Raw genomic sequence first — 18,860 nt, 5'->3', positions numbered from 1 at the left:
TCTGCATTTGCTCTGTCCCTTCCCCACCTCTTCCTGCCCTGTTCCATCCCCCAGCATTCCCCACTCCCTCCCCCAGCACCTCCTGCGCCTCACTAAAGAGATAAAGTGCTGTGGGTGAGAGGTGCTGGGAGGGAAGGAGTGGAGCTGGTGGCAGAGGGGCTGCCAGTGGTTGCTGAGCACTCACTATTTTTTCCCCTGGGTCCTGGAGCACCCACAGAGTTGGTGTTTATTTTGTCCATCTTCTTGAAATAAAGGCAACTGACTGACTTTGCTTTTATAAAAATAGATTAGCTAAAAGCATATAATATTGGTTTTCATTGTAGGCTGGTAGTGATGGGGAAAGCATTGGAAATTGCCCATTTTCTCAGCGTCTCTTTATGATTCTGTGGCTAAAAGGTGTTATCTTTAATGTAACAACTGTGGACTTGAAAAGGTAAGATTGCAATCTAGATTTTCATTTTACTCCGGGGGGTGAGGCGGGAGGGAAGTCTGAGCTACTGCACGGTGTAGAATTTTGCAGAAATTAACATGGCCTGCACAGAACGTCCTTTCCTCCACAGAAGCAGGCTGCAGGGCTACTAGACCTGGCAGAGCCCAGCTCACACAAAGAAAACACTGTTGGATGGAGGGGGAAGGAGCTAGAGAGTTAGTGGCACCTGCAGTTTCCAAAGTGCCCTGGAGGAATGAGAGGGTGGCACACAGGAAACTCCATGCACGCGTGGGACTGAATGTCAGGCTTTTACACCCTCACTTCTAGGGGAGTGTTGGGGGAGAGGATGAAGGCACCTGTTAGGGATATTAAAGGTTAACCCATTAATCTAAATGGGTGAGGTTTACCGGTTACGGTTAACCCTTGTGGGCTAGAGTCTCCCGCTGCCAGTCATGAGCAGGGGGTTACTCTAGCTCTGCAGGGTCACCATGGGTGCAGGGCACTCCAGCCAGACGAGGCTGGAGTGCCCCCGCCCATGGTGCTCCCGCATTGGGCCACTGCAGACCGGTCATGTTGGAGCGCCCCCTGCCTGTGGCATTACTGCAGGCAGGGATGCTCCATTCAGGCCAAAGCACCCTGGTCCGTGGTCTGCTCAGCCACCTCCCCATCCCATATAATCAGTTAACCAATTAAATGGGATTTTACATCCCTAGTACCTGGCCCCATGGCTGGGCTCTAAGGAGCGGCAAGGGGGCAGAGAAATACGAACTGATTTTTCATAGGTGTTCCTTTAAGTCTCTACTCTTAAGTGAAATTTTTGTGCCTTACTGTTACAACCTGACTTGCTGACAGGTATTTTGAAATAAATTACAAAAATAATTGAAACCGGTGTGATGATGTAATCTTGTTTTGGCCAATAAAATTTGCAACATTTTTAATTTTTTGTCACAGAATGTCCCTAGTTGTATCATTTTCAGAAGAGCATTACCAAAGTGATTATCTTAAGGAGTGCATAGCTTGTGATAAATTTGAAATACACCTGCAAACCAACAGCTATGTAGCATTTCCATACCTCTTTATGGGTCTACCTCTGATTTTTCTCTGATTTTAAACTGATGTAAATCAGGAATAATTCTGCTTACGTCAGTGGAGTTAATATAATGTAAAATAAGGTTCTATGTGGTGAATACATGGAACAGATCTTAATTAACTAATCCTAATGAACGCTCACCTTCCCTCTGTGAGGCAGGAGGTTGTCTTACCTTTACAGAAACATAAACCAAAGCAGAAAAGAGGAAGTGATTTGTCAAAACCTACACAGGTAGGGATGTTAAAAGGGTTACCTGGTTAAATGACAGCATTTAGCTGATTCACCATTTTAACTTAGGTATTGCTGCCCAGCCCACCACAGCTGTGAGTTGCTGCTCCAGAGTGGCTGTGGGGACCCACTGCCCAGCCCACTGGTCCTTCTGTGGCCGGGGCTGCTCTGGCATGGAACAGCTAGCCACTGCCAGAGTTTACTGGCAAGGGCCAGTTAACTACTAAGCACAAGGGTAAGCCTCATGCTTACTGGTATGTTTACCAGTTAACCCTTTAACATCCCTAGCAAATGTAAGGATAACTTAAACTATTTTATGTGCTTAAAATCGTATCAATAGACGGTTGTGAGGGCAGAATAGATTACTATATTAAGTGTAGGAATTAAAAAATATCTCTCCTTTAATTAGTCACCCAAAGTATTTGCACTCTTTCAGAAAACCTGCAGACTTACAGAACCTAGCCCCGGGAACAAACCCTCCCTTTATGACTTTTGATGGTGAAGTGAAAACTGATGTCAATAAGATCGAGGAGTTCTTGGAAGAAAAATTAGCACCGCCAAGGTACTGTGTTCTTGAATGTCATAATCTGCTTTTAGTTCTTCATGCTGCACTTAGTGACAGAAATCCCACTGTTTTTTGTGGGAGCAGGATCAGGTCCTTGGTTATTTTCATGTCTTAAAACATGTTTGGAATATACTAGTCTGATTTTGCTCTGATTGAATGCAGTGAGTGTTGCAGTTGACCCCAGTAGCAGCAGAAATGAGACCTAGCATAATGGTGGGATTCCTGTAAAGTTGTGTTACATGCAGATTGCTTGACTTTCGGTGACTGAAGCAGTGATTTTTTTTGGTGCTGGTTCTTGCCGGTACTGACTGCTGGCACCTCAGCAGCCCTGGCTGCAAGATCCCAGGCCAGGTGGTGGAGGAACCCCACCAACCCTGTGGCTGGGAGCCGGTTGGGGCACAGAGCCCTGCCGGCAGCCCCAGGCTCAAGATCCCCAGCGCAGGGCTGGGGAAGGGAGTGTGCAGACAGAGCCAGCTGAGTACCAGCTCTCCCCCCTCCCCACACACAAAAATAGCACGGGGATGAAGTAAATGGGAACTGACACTGCTCAGCACCTCACAGGTCTGGACACAATTATTGTAAATTAAATAAGTGATTTCAGTATTAAAATTCTATATTTAAATTTGTTCTTCCAACATTACTAACTCTAGACCAGATCCTCAGCTGGTAACAATTCAGACAGGTTCACTAGTGTTAATGTTGCTGTGCTGGTTTACACCAGCCAAAGATCTGCTGTCTGCACATGCTGTCAGTTAAGGGTGAGTTATCAGAAATTATTAGGTTTCTTAGTCCAAGCAATGGAGGTTAACAACTGATTTGCAATTTCAGTATCAAAACTTTCTTTTTCAAAGGGATGTCAAAATAGCACCTCCCTCGAGTTAATAAGGGGTCTGAGCCAACACCTACTGAAATCAATTAAAAGGCTCCCATGCTGATTTAACTCAGTAGGAACTGGCCTTTATCGCATTACTCAAATGAGGATATCCTGCAAGTTTGTTAGGATGCAGACGTGCCAAGTTTCATGAATTCATAGTGAGTGATGCAATTTCTAAATAAAATCAAGCCTGGCTCATGATCTCCTGAAAGAGCTCTGACATTTGAGAGTTCAGTGCCCAGAGCTTGAGTCAGGATTAATTTTACATAGGAATTGCTGTGGTGGCTGGGGCTCCAACTGCCAGACCGGGAAGGGGCACAGAAGACCCCACTACCACCCCTCTAGCCCTAAGAGGAGCAGATATAAGGTTACAAGGGCTGAAATATGGCCTGGGGAGGGCAAAGTGAAAGGGGGTGCTGATCAGATGGAAGGGTGTGTTGATGATGGGTTCTTAGCAGATGGGGTGAGTGCTGGGAGGGTGAACTGAGGACAGTAGAAATCTAAGGGTGGGGGGTGGGCTAAACTGATGGGAGCTGAACTGAAGGGGTTGGGTGGGGACAGATCTGAGGGGGGACAAGATTAATTGCTGGGAGAAGAGGGGCAGATGTGGAGGTGAAAGCTTCTGCAGCAGGGCTCAAAATCACCTTATCCAGTACCTGTGGGAGAACGGGCACCACCACTTGTCACATGCCGTACCCTGGCCATGGTCAGGGGAAGTCCAAAAATCAAGAGACCTAAAAACCCCCAGTATCACCTTGATTTCTGAGTGTCGACTCACGATTTTTGAGCTCAGGAAATTGGCAGTACTGGTGAAGCTGCTAGTTATTCTCAAAGAGTGAAATACGCTCTAGTGCAGAGAGCTCACAGAAGGACATCTCCACCATTATAGTAACAGTATTTCTCTGTATTTATGCTTTGAAATTTCCCTCATTTTCTTCAAGTTATATATCAATGAAAGTTGATGAGTAGTTGTGGCAAGATGTAGAATTAAACTTCTAGATACAGGGAGTAATTAAAAAAACTATTTGATACAGTTTTTATTCTGCATGGTTTAAGTGGTTTCCTTTTTAGGAATGTTTCCTACAAAAAATACTTAGGCACACTTGTTTGCAATGGAGTGGAATAAACTGCTATTCACACAATACAGAAGTAGCTGAATGACACAAGAGAAGTGGCTAGTTGTATGACATCCTTGTATTTTCTAATTCCTCAGGTACCCCAAACTTGGACCAAAGCACCCCGAATCTAATTCTGCGGGAAATGACGTGTTTGCAAAATTCTCTGCTTTCATAAAGAACACAAGAAAAGATGCCAATGAAAGTAAGTCCCTGCAATCTCTACATCATTACAGCTGATAACTGGAATGAGTTGGGAGGTACAAAATTAAAGGATAAAGTTTTGTGTGTTGTACTAACATTCAGTTTAGAGTAACAAAATTTGTCTGTATTTTCACTACAGACTATTCTAAGCAAAAGTTTTCTGTGCCTTCCCAGGAGTTGGAAGATCTGGAAGGCTGCAAATGCTGAACGTAGAGGAGGGTGACCTGTGCAGGAGGCCCACACATACACACTGTGATGAAAGAAAGAGTTAATAGTTTGTTGCTGTGTCAACAAACTTCTCCATATCACAGTGGGTTGATTGAACAGTAGTTAAGGTGACAATCCTGCAAATGTTTATCTCGCTAAAGATGAGTAGTTTCATTGACTTCAGCAAAATTATTCATATTCACAAGGCAAAGCATGTGCATAAAAATTTGCTGGATCAGACCTATAAATGGAATACAGAAAAGCAAATACATTTTTTCCAATTTTAGAAGAAGTGGTATAAATATAATGAAATGAAGATACTAAATAATATAAGTATATAATACAGTCTAACCATTTTTTGACATTTTGAAATTGAAATAACTGATAAAATTACGTTGGAACAGTCCATTTGTCTAGTAATGGCTTCTCTAGAATGTCTCTGAAGCAATTGGACTAGCTCCAAAATGTAGAAATTCCTATGCCAGTGCAATTTTTTTAAAATCAAACAATTAAAATTTATTCTAAGATGAGAGAATTTTGGGGCACATTTTATAAACAGCCATCATGTTTCATCATCTAGACTAGGTAACAGAGAATTTGACAGAAGTTCCTCAGTCTCTGGACCAGCCACCTAAATTCACTGAAGGTGAAGCCCCATTCCCTCCCATTTCACAAAGCTGAAATACACAAGCTTTAATTAGGAAACCAATCAAAGGCTGGAATTCGCCTTCCTCAGTTTACCAGCATACTGAGGTGCTACAGTGGATGCCACAGGCATAATTCAGAGCTCCTGTTAACCCAGCTACTGAATCCATATGAACAAGGAGCCACTAGCTTAAGCTTCCCTCAGCATCTCCCTTCTTATGCCAGGTGGCGAGGAGCCTGGTAGCATCCCTCTGTTGCTCTGAGCTCCTATCCAATATTCAGGGCCTTGCTTGGTATTGTTTCGTTTGGGAGGAAGAACGGGCGATACAAACCAGGCGTTTCTTTGGTGCAGTTCTGTTTACCAAGAATGTACTGTTTTCTCAGCAGCATCAGGCAGACTCCCGGGTGGCCATCCCCAGCCCCTCCGCTGGCTGCCTTCTCTCTGTGCAGAGGGATGGGGCCCGCTGAGAGCAGCTGGAGGAGCTGCTGGCACTCTGCTCCTTTCCCTGCTGTCCTTCCCCACAGGGAAAAGAGCAGAACTCGTAGGCTTGTCCCCAGCCCCTCTACAGAGCTCTGTCTCTGTGTACGGTGGTGTGTGTGGGAGTGGGGCACAAATAGCTCTGCTGCGGTCTCTACTGACTCTCCCACCGCCAGCCCCCAGCCCTGTCCCCAGGCACAGCGTCTCCATGGCGGGGCAGGGTGTTACACTCCTTTCCCCACTGGAAGGGGCAGCAGAGAAAGGAGCTAAACTCCAGCAGCTGTACTGCCCTCAGACCCGTGCCCCACCACTCTAACTGGGGATGTGTGATGGGGAGGAGAAGGAAAGGGAAGCATGGGGGTCCAGGGCTGGCGCTGAGTCACATGGGGGGTGACACTCTGGGAGGCCCTGTCCCTCTCCCCTCCCACCCCTCCTTAGCGGGTGTACCCTTCTCCTCTCCCCATGCCAAAAGTAACTCTCGTTCACTTGTACCAATTGCTCCTTTTCAGGGCCCTGCTTACAATAGCTTCTCTTGCTGCCCTGTGGCTTTCTCCAGGCACTTCTGCCTCTGACACGAACACGGCTACAACCAGTCCGTTGGTCCCTGCATTTGAAAACGTCGGCCCCCTAAAACTACATGCCTTAGCTCTGATCAGGCCTTGTCAGGTGACCCATTGCCTTGGAGTGTAGCTTCTGTTGCTGCCACCTATATCACTGCATAAAGGGGCTGAGTTGCTCCACTCGTTTAGCCTGAAAGAAAAGGGTGCTTAGCACACCCCGTTGGCTTTTACTAGGTCTGTGAGTCAAAAATCCACTTGATGTCAGCCATTAACTCCTTCCACGGTGATTGTTTTGATCCTTTAATGCACCAGTATCCTCAAATGGGAGCTCTGGTGGTGTGGAAAGCTTCATATCTGTCCCTCTGCATTTGGGGCATTTCCATCCTTCATTAGAGCAGAGTGAAAAGGATTTCTTACCCCACAGGAACATTCTCATCTTTCAGGAGACATGCAAATGACAAAATAATTGGGCCCAAAACTGAAGGGCTTCATAACCCTATTTCCTCTCCCATAATGCACTCCGGTCTTCCTTGGGTGAGAGAAGGGAATTCATGGGAACTCTTCACCATACCCTGTCATTGGAGATGCAGTGTGCCTAGGTAGCCAGCACATATTGGAGAATAATAAATATGGAGATATACCTATCTCAGAGAAGTGGAAGGGACCATCAGAGGTCATCAAGTCCAGTCTCCTGCCCTCACAGCAGGACCTATCACTATCCCTGACAGACTTTTTTAGTTTAATCTATTTGCTCCAGATCCCTAGATGGCCCCCTGAAGGATTGAATTTACAGCCCTGAGTTTAGCAGGCCAGTGCTTAAATCACTGAGCTGTCCCTCCCCACGTGGCTGCCCCATAGCAGCTGATTCAGACTTGTGGATCTCGGGCAAACAAGCTGTCTCGCTGTGTTATAGACGTTTGGGCCTAAGCTGAAGGATCTGAGAGCTGCAGCTCACCCCTGAACATCTACACAGCAATTAAACAGCCCATTAGTCCCAGCCCAATGAGCCCAGGTCAGCTCATGGGCCAGCCAGAAGCTTTTACTGCAGTGTAGACATACCCAAATTTCAGTTCTTACGGACCATGGAAGCATTTCCAAATCAAAATCTTGGGTTTTGGTCTCAATCTGTGGTATCCAGTATGCTCGTTGTTTGCCACAGGTGGCGAACTTGACACTGCAGTGTGGCAAAATGCGGTTCCTTAGAGCCGCACATGTGGAGCGCCCTCCCTCAGCTCTGTGCATGTGCCCCACCACGTGGTGGGAGAAGCACATGGAGGCAGTGATGGCAGCTTCTCCGGTGGCCCCAGCATGGCTCCAGCTGCAGAACCAGTGCGGCTGCTGGTGAGACTCCAGCTGCGGGGCTGGCACGGCTCCAGTCCTGGGGCCCGGTGCAAGTCCCAGCACAGATGCAGCCCGGGGGCCCGGCACAGGTCCAGCTGCGGCAGTGGCTCTGGTGAGTTGCCAGCAGTTTGGGGGTGGGGGGGGGCATTTATTTTGTGCGGGGTGTGTGTGGCAATCCTTTAACTTCTATAAATGCACCTCCCCTGAAACTGGTGGCATCTCACCAGGGCCACTGCTGCTGCTGCTGGAGCTGCTCTGGGTCCCGGGGCTGGAGCCACGCCGGAGCTACAGGAGCCCCAGCGGCTCTGGGCTGCAGCTGCAGGAGGAGCTGCTGTTGGTACCACCACGCACTTGTCCCACCAAGTGGTGGGGTGTGTGAACGGGCTGGGCACAGGGTGCTCCACGTGAGCCACATTTCGCAGCACCATGGTGTCCATTTCGCCACGGAACGACAGGCGTATTGGATGCCGCGGCTACAGACTATACAAGGATAGCTATCCTGAGAAACCTTTCCTAGCGTAGACTAGAAATCCTACATTTCAGATAGGGTTCAATTCACAGCAGAAATGGGCCGACGAGGTGGATGATTTCAGATAATAAACTGACTATTAGGAAAATAAAACAGAAGTTACAGCTCACGTGTTGCCTAACTATACAACGTCAGATGGAAATGGTATGCAACTGTCAAAGGACTGGTAGCTTTCAGGAGGGATTTCAATTAGGATAACGGGCAGGTTTTTGAATATCACGGAGACTTTTCCTGTGCCGTGAAATAGGCATGGGAGGACGTCATTGTGATTGGGTTTAGTGTCTGAAAATATTGAACCTTCTGGGTTTCTTCCACTTTTACAGTGAACTCAATTCACTTTTCCCCAATCTCTATTTTTATAAATTTAGATTTGGAAAAATCCTTACGTAAAGCTCTAAGGAGGCTGGATAACTATTTAAATACCCCCTTGCCTGATGAAATTGATGCCTACAGCACTGAAGACATCACTGTTTCCAGCAGGAAATTCCTGGATGGAGATGAGCTCACCTTAGCAGATTGCAACCTCTTACCAAAGCTCCACATCATTAAGGTTTGAAGCTTTTCTTCTATAACGTGCAAAGGCCAGTCACTCTGGTGTACAAGTGCTTTTAAAAATGGCCCAAACCCCCCCACATCTGTACTAAAACAGGCACACAAATGCTGTCTCAACCCAGGAGTACTAAATCCTGACAGATGTGAACTGTGACCTTATATCTGTGCTAAGGAGGCCTCATGTTCAAGATCCAATGGATAGTGTACCTAGGCCATGTCTGCCCCACAAAATTACGTTAACCCATTTTGTGCTAGTGTATAGCCACCGCAGTTAGTAAATCACTTGTGTGCATGCATTCTTGACTCCTTGTATTGACAGAGAGCATCTCACCAGGAGGGCTTGTGTTAATTGTATTGTCAGTAAGGGGCATCGTAGGACAGCTGCAGAAAGCCATTTACAGTTGATGTAAGCTTTGCACTAAAACAGTGGTACCTTAATTTACATCAGCCAGGACTTTATGCCATTTGAGAAGGTGAATTGTTATGTTGCCCTAACCACGTTGTTTAGACCAGGCCTTGGGTGGTTATATGATCATCACCATAGTCTCTGAGCACCTCTTAAATGTTAACGAATGGGTGTATTTCACAGTTTTCCCCATGAAGTGGGGTAATATTAGCATTCCCATTTCACACGCAGGAAACTGAGGAGCAGTAAAATCTATTCCTGGTCTACACTGGGAACTTATATCAGTGTAACTATGTTGCTCAGGGATGAGAGACATGGCTGGGCCATCCTAACCCCCACTGTAAACAGTGCTCTGTCAGTGGAGGAATTCTTCCGTCAGTCTAGCCGTCGCTTCTCGTGGGGGGTGGATTAATTACAACAGTGGGAAAGCCCGACTCACTGGTGCAGATAGCATCTCCCCTGAGGCGCTACAGCGGCACAACTGCAATGCTCCTGCTGCACCACTGCAGTGGTTTAAGTGTGGATGTGCCTTAAGTGATTTACCCAAGGCAAAGCAGGAATTCAGTGGCATGGGTTGAAAGGGGGCCCTGGTCTCACTTTTAGGCCATGTGGCAGCCTGCTCTGGTTCTAGGATCCCCAAAAGCCCTGGGAGTCCCAGCTCTGGGGCAGTCCACTTGGCCAGTTGCCTTAGAGCTGGGAGTCTAGGGGCCCAGGGTAACAATGAGCCATAACAAAGCCCAGATTCTCCTGCACCCCATCAAGTGTGCAAGTGAGCTGGCATTAAAACAGGTAAGTTTTCAAAAGAAACCTGCCGTGTCACTAAGAGTTCCTTTTGAAAGCAGCCTGCTTCCCATCAGAATGCCATCTAAATAAGGGCGTTCTCACAGAACATTTCGGTTTTGTTTAATTAAAATGGTCCCTCAGAAAGTTTCCATCCTGCTGTACCTATAACCCCATTCTGAGGCAACCTGTTCCAAGAGGTGGCATGGATGAGACTGTTCTGCTGGCAGGTGCAACAGAAGAAGCATTTTCCCATGGGGCTAGCCACTTGTTTGGCTCAATGGGACACTGACAAGCCAGGCCTTATACAATGGTACCTGCCATGAGTCAGGTATGTTGCAATTTATTTGGAGAATACTTCAGAGCAAATGTCAAGCCATTCTCTACAAGAGTGCTTTAGCTACAGGCCAAGAGTGGATTTTCTTAGCCAGATATAGATGTTTTGAATTGTTAATTTACTTTTTGTGTTTCACTTATAACTTCTCAGTTTGTGTTTAGTTTTTGTTGACAGTGTGTGGGTTTTCACTGTCACAGCTGTACTGGCTCTGGCCAGGGAGCCTACACAGTAGATCTCAGTCAAATTGCCCAAAATAACCAATAGTGAAGGTACTCGGCCAGGGTTGTTGTAATAGTCAGTACTTTTTTACTAGAAAAAGGGTGGTGGAACTCAAGCCCCCAACCCCCTCCCCACCTGCCCCTCACGAGAACTCAGGCTCCAAAACATGCACCCCGCAGCCCCAATCCACACCCCCTCTTGCCCATCTTAACCCCCTTGGAGCTCTAAATTGCCCTAGGCTTCACCCCTCCCCTGCAGTGCTAGCCCCCCCCCATGCTAAATGAATGCCCTCCCCCTCCCCTAGAGCAAGGCACCCCCAGCCCAGCTCTAAATAAATGCCCTCCCCCAGAACCAGGCACCCCCAGACCCTCTCTACCCCAGGCCCCTGCTCTAACCCCAACCCCCCTCCCCTCCCCGAGAGCCAGGCACCCTCAACCCCCCACTGTAACCCCATGCCCCCCGCCCCCAGAACCAGGTACCCACAGCCCCCCTCCCAGCTCTAAATCAACGCCCTCCCCCAAAACCAGGCCCCTGCCCCCCTCTAGCCCTCTCCCCCTCCCCCGGAGCTAGGCACCCCCAGCCACCCTTTCTAATCCATCTCCCTCTCTTCCCCCAGATCCAGGCATCCCCGGACCCTTGCTCTTACCTCATCCCCTCCCGCAGAGCCAGGCACCCCGAGCACACACCCCACCCAACTGTATATTCTGGCAAATTGCTGATGGAATCACTGATGGAGCCAGGGATGAAGAAGTTGTGCTGGGCCACTGGGGCTGTGCTGGGCCGAGGCAGCATATGTCGCACTGGGCTGCAACCGCCCAGGCAGCATCAGGCCACAGAACTCACACAGCTCCTGGGTAGAGCTGGAGGAGCCGCACTGGGGAAATAGCGGAGACAGGGGCCACCTCCTCTGCTTCTGCCACAAAGGGTGGGATGTGTGCATGGAGGGGCCCCACACCAGCGGCTCTCCTCAGCCGCTCTTTTGCACACTGCGCCCAGGGGCAGGGGCCAGTGCACAGCTGGCCAGCGCATAGCTGCCGGGCACAGCCTCTTAGCGAGTGCCAGGCTCAGGCTGCACCTCATCACCTGCCTGCCATCCGGCCCAGCCCCACTTCGCTCAACCCACCGCCATCAAAAAAGGTGGTGGAACGTCATTCCACAGCGTTCCATCAGAAAAAAGCCCTAGTAACAGTGATCCATCAACTCTGCAGGGGTATTAAAACAGATACACCCGTTGCACTGGACTGGGCTTGGTGAACAGCTGGCTCCTCTGTTCCCCCTTTGGCTGGAAATAGACTATGGTTCTATGATTCCTCTTTTACACACCAATACAGACAAGTTATGTGTTGTCCATGTCGTAGCTAGTTAGTGTCCTTTGCCATGTACATCTTGCTTCTGTCAAAACATCTCTGTCCATCACCCTGTCATTCTGACCTACTTTACGCTGGCATCAATGAGTCCCTGTGTGTACCCTGTTCTGGTAATACACTTCTGGAAAGTGTTTACATGAATACATAGGACCTGGGCATGCTTGTGTTTTTGTAGTGCTAGCCCTGGTCTTACCAATTTCATATACTGGACAGTGAACCTGCAAACAGGCATCTGCCTAATAATAGGGCTAAGCCTGACATTAGGTTGGGCCTTGAGCCTTACACCCAAGCCCTTATACAAGGCTTTATTTCTCAAGCGCTCTCTTTTTAATCATAATTTTATTGAACCATTTGGCCTAATTTTGGCTTAGTGACTTCTGCCTACTGTCCCAATGACTTCACTTGCTCTAAGAGGCACTTGGGCAAGAGAGAGTGAGTCTGAGAGAGACTAAAGTCTGGTTGTTTGCAGACTTATTGAGGATGTGGGAGACGTAGAACCCTGACCTCCTGCTCCAATGTGTCTTTCACTATTTATTCACCATTCAGCAGCTTCTGAAGGTGAGATTGAGGAACTTTCCACATCAGAATGTTCATAGCCTTATAGCTGGAGAACTCTCTTGGGAGGTGGCAGATCCCTGTTCAAACCCTTTCCCCCCGAGGGAGAAGCAGGAGTCTCCCTTATCCCAAATGAGCACCCTCACCCTTGAGTTAAAAGTTGAGGGAGATCCCCCTCCGCCCCCACCCCTTGCTTCTGGGCCTTTTGTGCACTTAGGCCCAGACTGCTTTATTGGATTCAAGTTGCAGGATCCCAAATGTTTCCTAACCTACAAGGTTGGAGCAGCATTCAGCTCTCTGGCACACTCCTAGGGTGCGGATTAAGTGTCTACTACCTTTTCTTGGGCTGTGGAACCTGGAGGTCCGGTGGCCAGAGGCCCAAGACCAGTGCTGATCTCCCAGGTCTTCCTCAATAGCTCACACACCCCTTCATAAAACAAAATGAAAGCCCATAAGATGACAGATTCCCCCAAGTCTCTCTCACATAAGGCCATTTTGGCCTTACATGCCTTCCTAGGTCTGCCCGCTTCCCTGAGGTGGAGACTGTGCCCCACCCAGCAGCCATATGTGGACTGATTCTAGACATTTGTTGCTCCTTCATTATTCCCTCTTCATAACTTTGAGGCTGAAATTTGAAGTGTGAGTTCTTCAGTGCTTTTCATAGGCAGTGGACTCTATGCCTGGCATCTTCTCCTGCCAGTGCCTAAAACCATGCAGATTAAGAGGTGTCAGTCAGCAGGACTCAGAGGAACAGATGTTGAACTTTACCAGACCAGGCAAAGTCTTTCAATGAGGGTGAAGGTTCAGCTGACACAGTATCTGTGAGTATTCAAAATGGGGCTTCCATCTTGGGTCTTAGGTCATCTCTAGTAAGGTTTATTTTTCTCATATCTTTTTCTCCAATTTCAGTAGATAAGGTAAATACTAATTAAAACTGGAATGTGTCATTAGTGAGAGATTTTCCAAATCAGCTGTTGGCCAGCCAAACAATAGAAGATTTCTGTTCATATGCATTTGGCTTTTCACATCCACCTATGGAATTTGGGTATCCATTTGGGTAGAAATCAATGGGAATTGGGCAGCCAAAATCCTCCTGTAGCTTCAAAAATCTCCGTTATTTGGTTTTGTAAAATATTTTCATCCCCAAACCCTACATTTTGAGCTTAAACTACTTGACTGTCCCTCTCTAACCAGTTAGCCCCCGGTGTGTTATTTTTCTCCTCTTTGTCTTTTTTTCAAAAGTTAGGATATCAAAAATGGATTGCTAAAACAGAATAATGGAAGAAATCTTTTAATTTACTAGCATCATATGCACTTTAATTTCACAGCTAATGCCTCTAGCAATCTTTGTTTTCTCTCTTTTTTTTTTTTCCTGCTAAGGTGGTGGCAAGAAAATATAGGAATTTTGAGTTTCCACCTGAAATGACAGGGATCTGGAGATATTTGAACAATGCCTATGCTAGAGATGAATTCACAAATACTTGTCCAGCTGATCGAGAAATTGAGTTTGCATATTTGGATGTTGCAAAAAGAATGAAGTGAAGGATTAGAAGCAGTTTCTGTTCTACGTTTCTTCAGAGTGCTAAATGGAAACAAACCAAGATAATAACAGAGTATATTATGCAACATAATTTCAAGTACTGTGACTGGCCAATCCTTTTTTCTTCCCTTGCATTGTATTAAGCTCACTAAATTGTTTGTATGTCTGCTTGGGTGTGTTGCACATTCTATGTTAAAGATATCAGATCAAAATTCCAACATTTATAGAAATTACAATAATGGGCTGGGCACACAATTATTAAAGTTCGTCTTGTTACTCTTGGTAAAAATATTGAAATTGAGACTAAAGTTCTATTTTTACGCATTTAACATAATTATTGCCACCTTTAATTTCTCAGTTTATTTCAGTGCTGTTGTCAAAACTGACACTTGGTTTAGACAGAGGTCTTTCTGAGAGCCAGAGGACATTTTTCTCTCACTATGTACCTAACAAAGTGTCTGTGACCTTCTGGATTGCATAAATCTCGCGGAACCACAGGAATGCTGATGGCTGCACAGCAGGCTGCTTTATCCAGGAGGAGGGTCTGTTTTGATATGTAACCAACCTCTCTCTTTCGAAAGCTCCAACTTGCATTGGGGAGGTGTGGATCAGCTCATCAAAAACACTGTCACAGACTACACACGTCCCTATTCAGTACATGTCTAATCCTTTTCTCCCTGAGAGCTGCACCATCTGGGGGACATGCTCCAGTCCTAGAAGTGGAGAGACAGATATTGCAGGTAACCTGTGGACTATGCAATAAGGTTACTTGATATAACTGCAAAAGAGGGGTCCTGACCACTGCACTCAGAGAAGAAATGGAGAACCTTTCTCCCGTATTATTGAGCTGAGGCCCCCTTCTCAACTCTACTAGGTATTTGAAAGCAATGAATATGTAGGAAGGAGGGCTCTTTGGGGGATGTAGCTCTTTCTTTCTTCCTGACTAAACTCCAGACTGTGCTGCACAATCAGTCCCGGTGAGCCTATCCAGCTCCCTTGGAACAGGGAACATACCATCAGAGGTCTATGGAACATGAATGGGCTGTGGTCACAGAGGCTGCTTTCAGCCGGTACAGCCCTCAGGCACAGTCCATGCAAATCACAGCACCAACACTTGCTGAAGAGCAAGAGCTCCTGCCCAGTTCTTGGAGCTGTGTTAGCCTTGTGCTCAGCAGGGAGTCTGTCTCTGATGCTTTTGCACACTGTATTTTTGATAGGGTTATGTGTGTCTAAAGAAGCTGTAGATCAGTGCATATTACATAGATATGAAATGGACCAAAGTGTCTAATATAATAACCATGTGTAAAAACCTTCTTTGAATAGAGAACCTATATCAAGAAAACATATACTTTTTTACCAATTTTATTTGATTTCCAATTCTCAGATATACTTTGTCTGGACTATTTAATTATAAAAATACTCAGTCCTGATGCATATCTTGTAGTAGCTATTTTGAAACAGTGTTAAATATGAATTTTTATTTTGTTTTTCTTCAGAGAAAATGGACATTTAACTTGTTTTATAGTACAGAGCTTAAATACCGGGGTTGATAGCTGAGCAATTATTCACCAAATGTAACTAACTGCTGCTTTGTATTTTCCAAAACACATCTTCTATATAATGTTTTCACATGCCTTACTAATTTGAACAGAAAATACATAAATTAATAGGTAAAACTGAATGATCTCCTGTGTTTATTTCAATGCCAGCTTCCTGACTATGCAATCTATGCAGCCTGGATTTTGAGAGGGAATGATGAAACTAACTAAACCTTGATTTGTCTTCAAGAACTGGAAAAAAATTTGGCTCTGCAGTCAGACCCGCACACATGCCAAGAGCTGCATACACAAACTCAATTTCAAGACTTGATCCCGGTCATGCTGCTCAGACGTTTGTGTATCATTTGTTGTTGCTGACTTTAATTACCGTAGACAGTCACGATTCAACTGATAATGGTTTATTGGTTTTAATCTTTATTGATTTGAAACTAGTAGCGATCAGCTTTTATCCACCTTTAATCATGAAATGTAACATTGCCATGTAATATAATCTGTTGCACTGCAATATTATGTACGCCCCCTCCTTTTTTTTTTTTTGCCTTGAAGTCACCAGAGGTTTAGACACAAACCATCCTCAAGCTTGCGCCTTGTGCTCTCCTGAGCCTCCTTTCAGCCAAAGGGGAAGTACCCTGGATACCTAGACAGTAATATGCATTTAAAATTCTACACCATTCTGAACAGTCTCAGTGGGGTAGCTCTGGCTGTTGCTGGCCACTTTACCTGGTGGCTCCTGCTGCCCCAGCCAACCCCAGGAAGCCTCTGCCCAATGGGAGACCAGGGAGTGCTGATGGCCGGTGTACGTGCCCTCCCCAGGGCGAAGCTGGTGGTGGGAGTGTTTCCCTCCATGGGCCAGCCCCAGGAAGAAGCTGGTGGGCAGGGTGCTGCTCTGTCACTGGGGACAAGCTGGTAGTGGGGTGCATGGCTCTCCCTACCGCGGCCTGGACATGTGGAAAAACTGGAGGGCAGGTTGCACGGTCCCTCCTGCCCTGGCAAGATGCTGGCAACCACCCCCATCCTTGTCCTGAGCCACCCCACCCCACCCTGAGCTCCCCCTCCTCCCAGCCAGCCCCTGAGTCCTATACCCCCACCCCTTGCCCTGAGTCCCTCCTCACTCCCAACTCTGATTCCTGACCTCTACAAGGCAGGTGTGGGGGAAGTGGGGACGGGGACCCATTCTGGGCACTACCAAAAATTATACAAACCTGCTGCCCCCGAGGTGATGTCTCCAAGCTGGAGTCAGTTGACTCACACTTTGGGCCTCACTGTCACCAGGGTGTTTGTGCAGCATAGAAGTATATTAGTAGATTTTGCTTCTTCAACACGGAATAACACCACTTGATAAAAGATGAATGGAAAAAGGGAACACTGTCATCTGAAACAATATTTCCTACAGTTTGATTTTCGGAGGTGTGGAGCACCTGCAATTCCCCTGGACTATGGACAGAATTGAGGGCACTCAGCCTCTCTGAAATTCAGGGTCACAGGGCCTGAGCCTCCCAACATGTAGTCACCCAAGCAGTCCCACTAGCTCGTTCACTAGATCCAGAAGCATAAATCAGTCTCTTTCTTGCCACATTTCTGTCTCCAGACCTCATGGAACATCTGTGTGCAATTGCCAGGGGAGAAGCGGGTGAGAGTTGGCAGGATGGGGGAAAGGACTGAGTGGACCCAAAAGGGGGAAAAGAAAAATTCAGCCCTGGGCAGTTTCAAGGACAGTGGAGGTGGAGAAAGTCTCTACTCTGAAGGAACTGCATGGGGGATCTGCGAGACTCTAACTCCATGAGATATCCTCATTTGCAGACATCCTCTGAGCCACCTCCTGCTCATATTAATAAAGGGAAATAGTGTCCATCATTGATTTCAGTCAGATTAGTGGTATATCTAGGGCTGCAGATTCAAGGTCATGCTTTACGAATGTATCTGAAACTTCATCTATTATGAGAGCAGAAAGAAATTCCAGCTTCGTATTTCTTTCAAAGAGCAGAACAAAGCTTCTCGTATATTTCCCCAGGATACCTACACAGCTTATTAAGGTAAGAGATCTTTTTCTACAATCCTGCTTGTACAAAATGCTATTATTTTAAATACAAATATTTACATTTTTCCTTTAAATACATATTATACGCAAGGCAAATGTGGTCAAGTAGTTATTTTATTACTTGCTGTTTAAGCACTTGAGTTGAAGAAGCTTCAGACTATGAAGATTTGTCTTGGTAAAAATTCCTCAGTCACCAAAACGGTCTGTTGATTGAAGGGCTAAAATCTACTTGCTCTGAACACAGTATTTCCAAAAGCAGGCTGAAATTGGACAAAATACATAGTTAAAGTACACTGCAATGTCTTTTACCTTGTGCATTCACCTTTGAAATAAATTTAAAGCAATGAAAAAGCCCTGCATAATTGCATGTTACCTAAATACCTTTTTCTCCATGTTATTTGAATAGACATAGGCTACATCTACACTGCATTTTGCTTCTGGAAGCAGAATGCAAAGGAGTGAGATCAAAAATGCAAATGAAGGGTGAATTTACATATTGTGTGCCTCATTTACATATTCTCACATGCTCAAGCTTCTGGAAGAGGCTTCACCAGAAGCACAAACAGACATGTAGATGTGTTCCTTCAAAAACAAACCCCATTTTCAAAAGAACCCTTCTTCCTATTTTGTTTCGGGAAAACAGGTTCTTTCAAAGACGGGGTTTGTTTTCGAAGGAACCCGGGCTACATGGCTGTTTTTGCTTCTGGGAAAGCATGATTGTGTGAGAATATGCAAGTGAGGCATGACATATGTCAATCTTTGCTTCATTTGCATTTTCGATTTCATTCATTTGCATTCCGCTTCCGAAAGTGGAATGCAGTGTAGCTGCAGCATACTGAATTTTTAAAATTCGCCAACTCTTTGCAACTCGATGGAGTTTATTTTAAATCTCTCTAATAAATTCTAAGTTCTCCTGGAGAAAATGACCACTAATAACTGCCAAGGTGAGAACAGACTCTTAAAGTTCACACCATCAAAAGATGTCCAAAACCTTCTTGAGAACCTAATTTTTGGGAGTAAATCTTAATGGGGTTCCTGGCAGGGAGCTGCAAATCACCCTGCATCTGTCAGCACCCCAAATCCTGTTTTAACGGCAAACTCACCCCATTCCCTGTTCTACAAAGTCTGCAGCTGGGTAAGCAACCAGTTTGCCCTATTCGGGGGTTCCCAACTTTTTCACGAGTGTTGCCCTCCCCCCCCCGACATCAAAACCAATTCTAGCTGCTGCATAACACTTCATT

At 46.2% G+C, this 18,860-nt stretch overlaps 1 protein-coding gene across 2 annotated transcripts in view; it reads left to right on the top strand.

Moving 5' to 3' along the window:
• The window catches only part of CLIC6 (chloride intracellular channel 6), a 56,391-nt gene extending 40,648 nt beyond the window's left edge, over nucleotides 1–15,743 (top strand). The window contains exons 2-6 of one of the 2 annotated variants that reach the window (XM_074983432.1): nucleotides 324–433; nucleotides 2,185–2,310; nucleotides 4,401–4,507; nucleotides 8,635–8,816; nucleotides 14,381–15,743. In XM_074983432.1, coding sequence (XP_074839533.1) covers nucleotides 324–433; nucleotides 2,185–2,310; nucleotides 4,401–4,507; nucleotides 8,635–8,816; nucleotides 14,381–14,503 — 648 coding nt within the window. In that variant the 3' untranslated portion in view covers nucleotides 14,504–15,743. Of the gene's footprint in view, nucleotides 1–323; nucleotides 434–2,184; nucleotides 2,311–4,400; nucleotides 4,508–8,634; nucleotides 8,817–13,862 lie in introns of both variants that reach the window. The other variant, XM_074983431.1, reaches the window with a different exon arrangement.
• Nucleotides 15,744–18,860: the final 3,117 nt, after the last annotated feature.

The sequence above is a fragment of the Carettochelys insculpta genome, chromosome 1 (genome assembly GCF_033958435.1).
Source record: "Carettochelys insculpta isolate YL-2023 chromosome 1, ASM3395843v1, whole genome shotgun sequence".
NCBI classification, from domain to species: domain Eukaryota; kingdom Metazoa; phylum Chordata; order Testudines; family Carettochelyidae; genus Carettochelys; species Carettochelys insculpta.
This window is presented reverse-complemented; position numbering and strand designations above follow the sequence as displayed.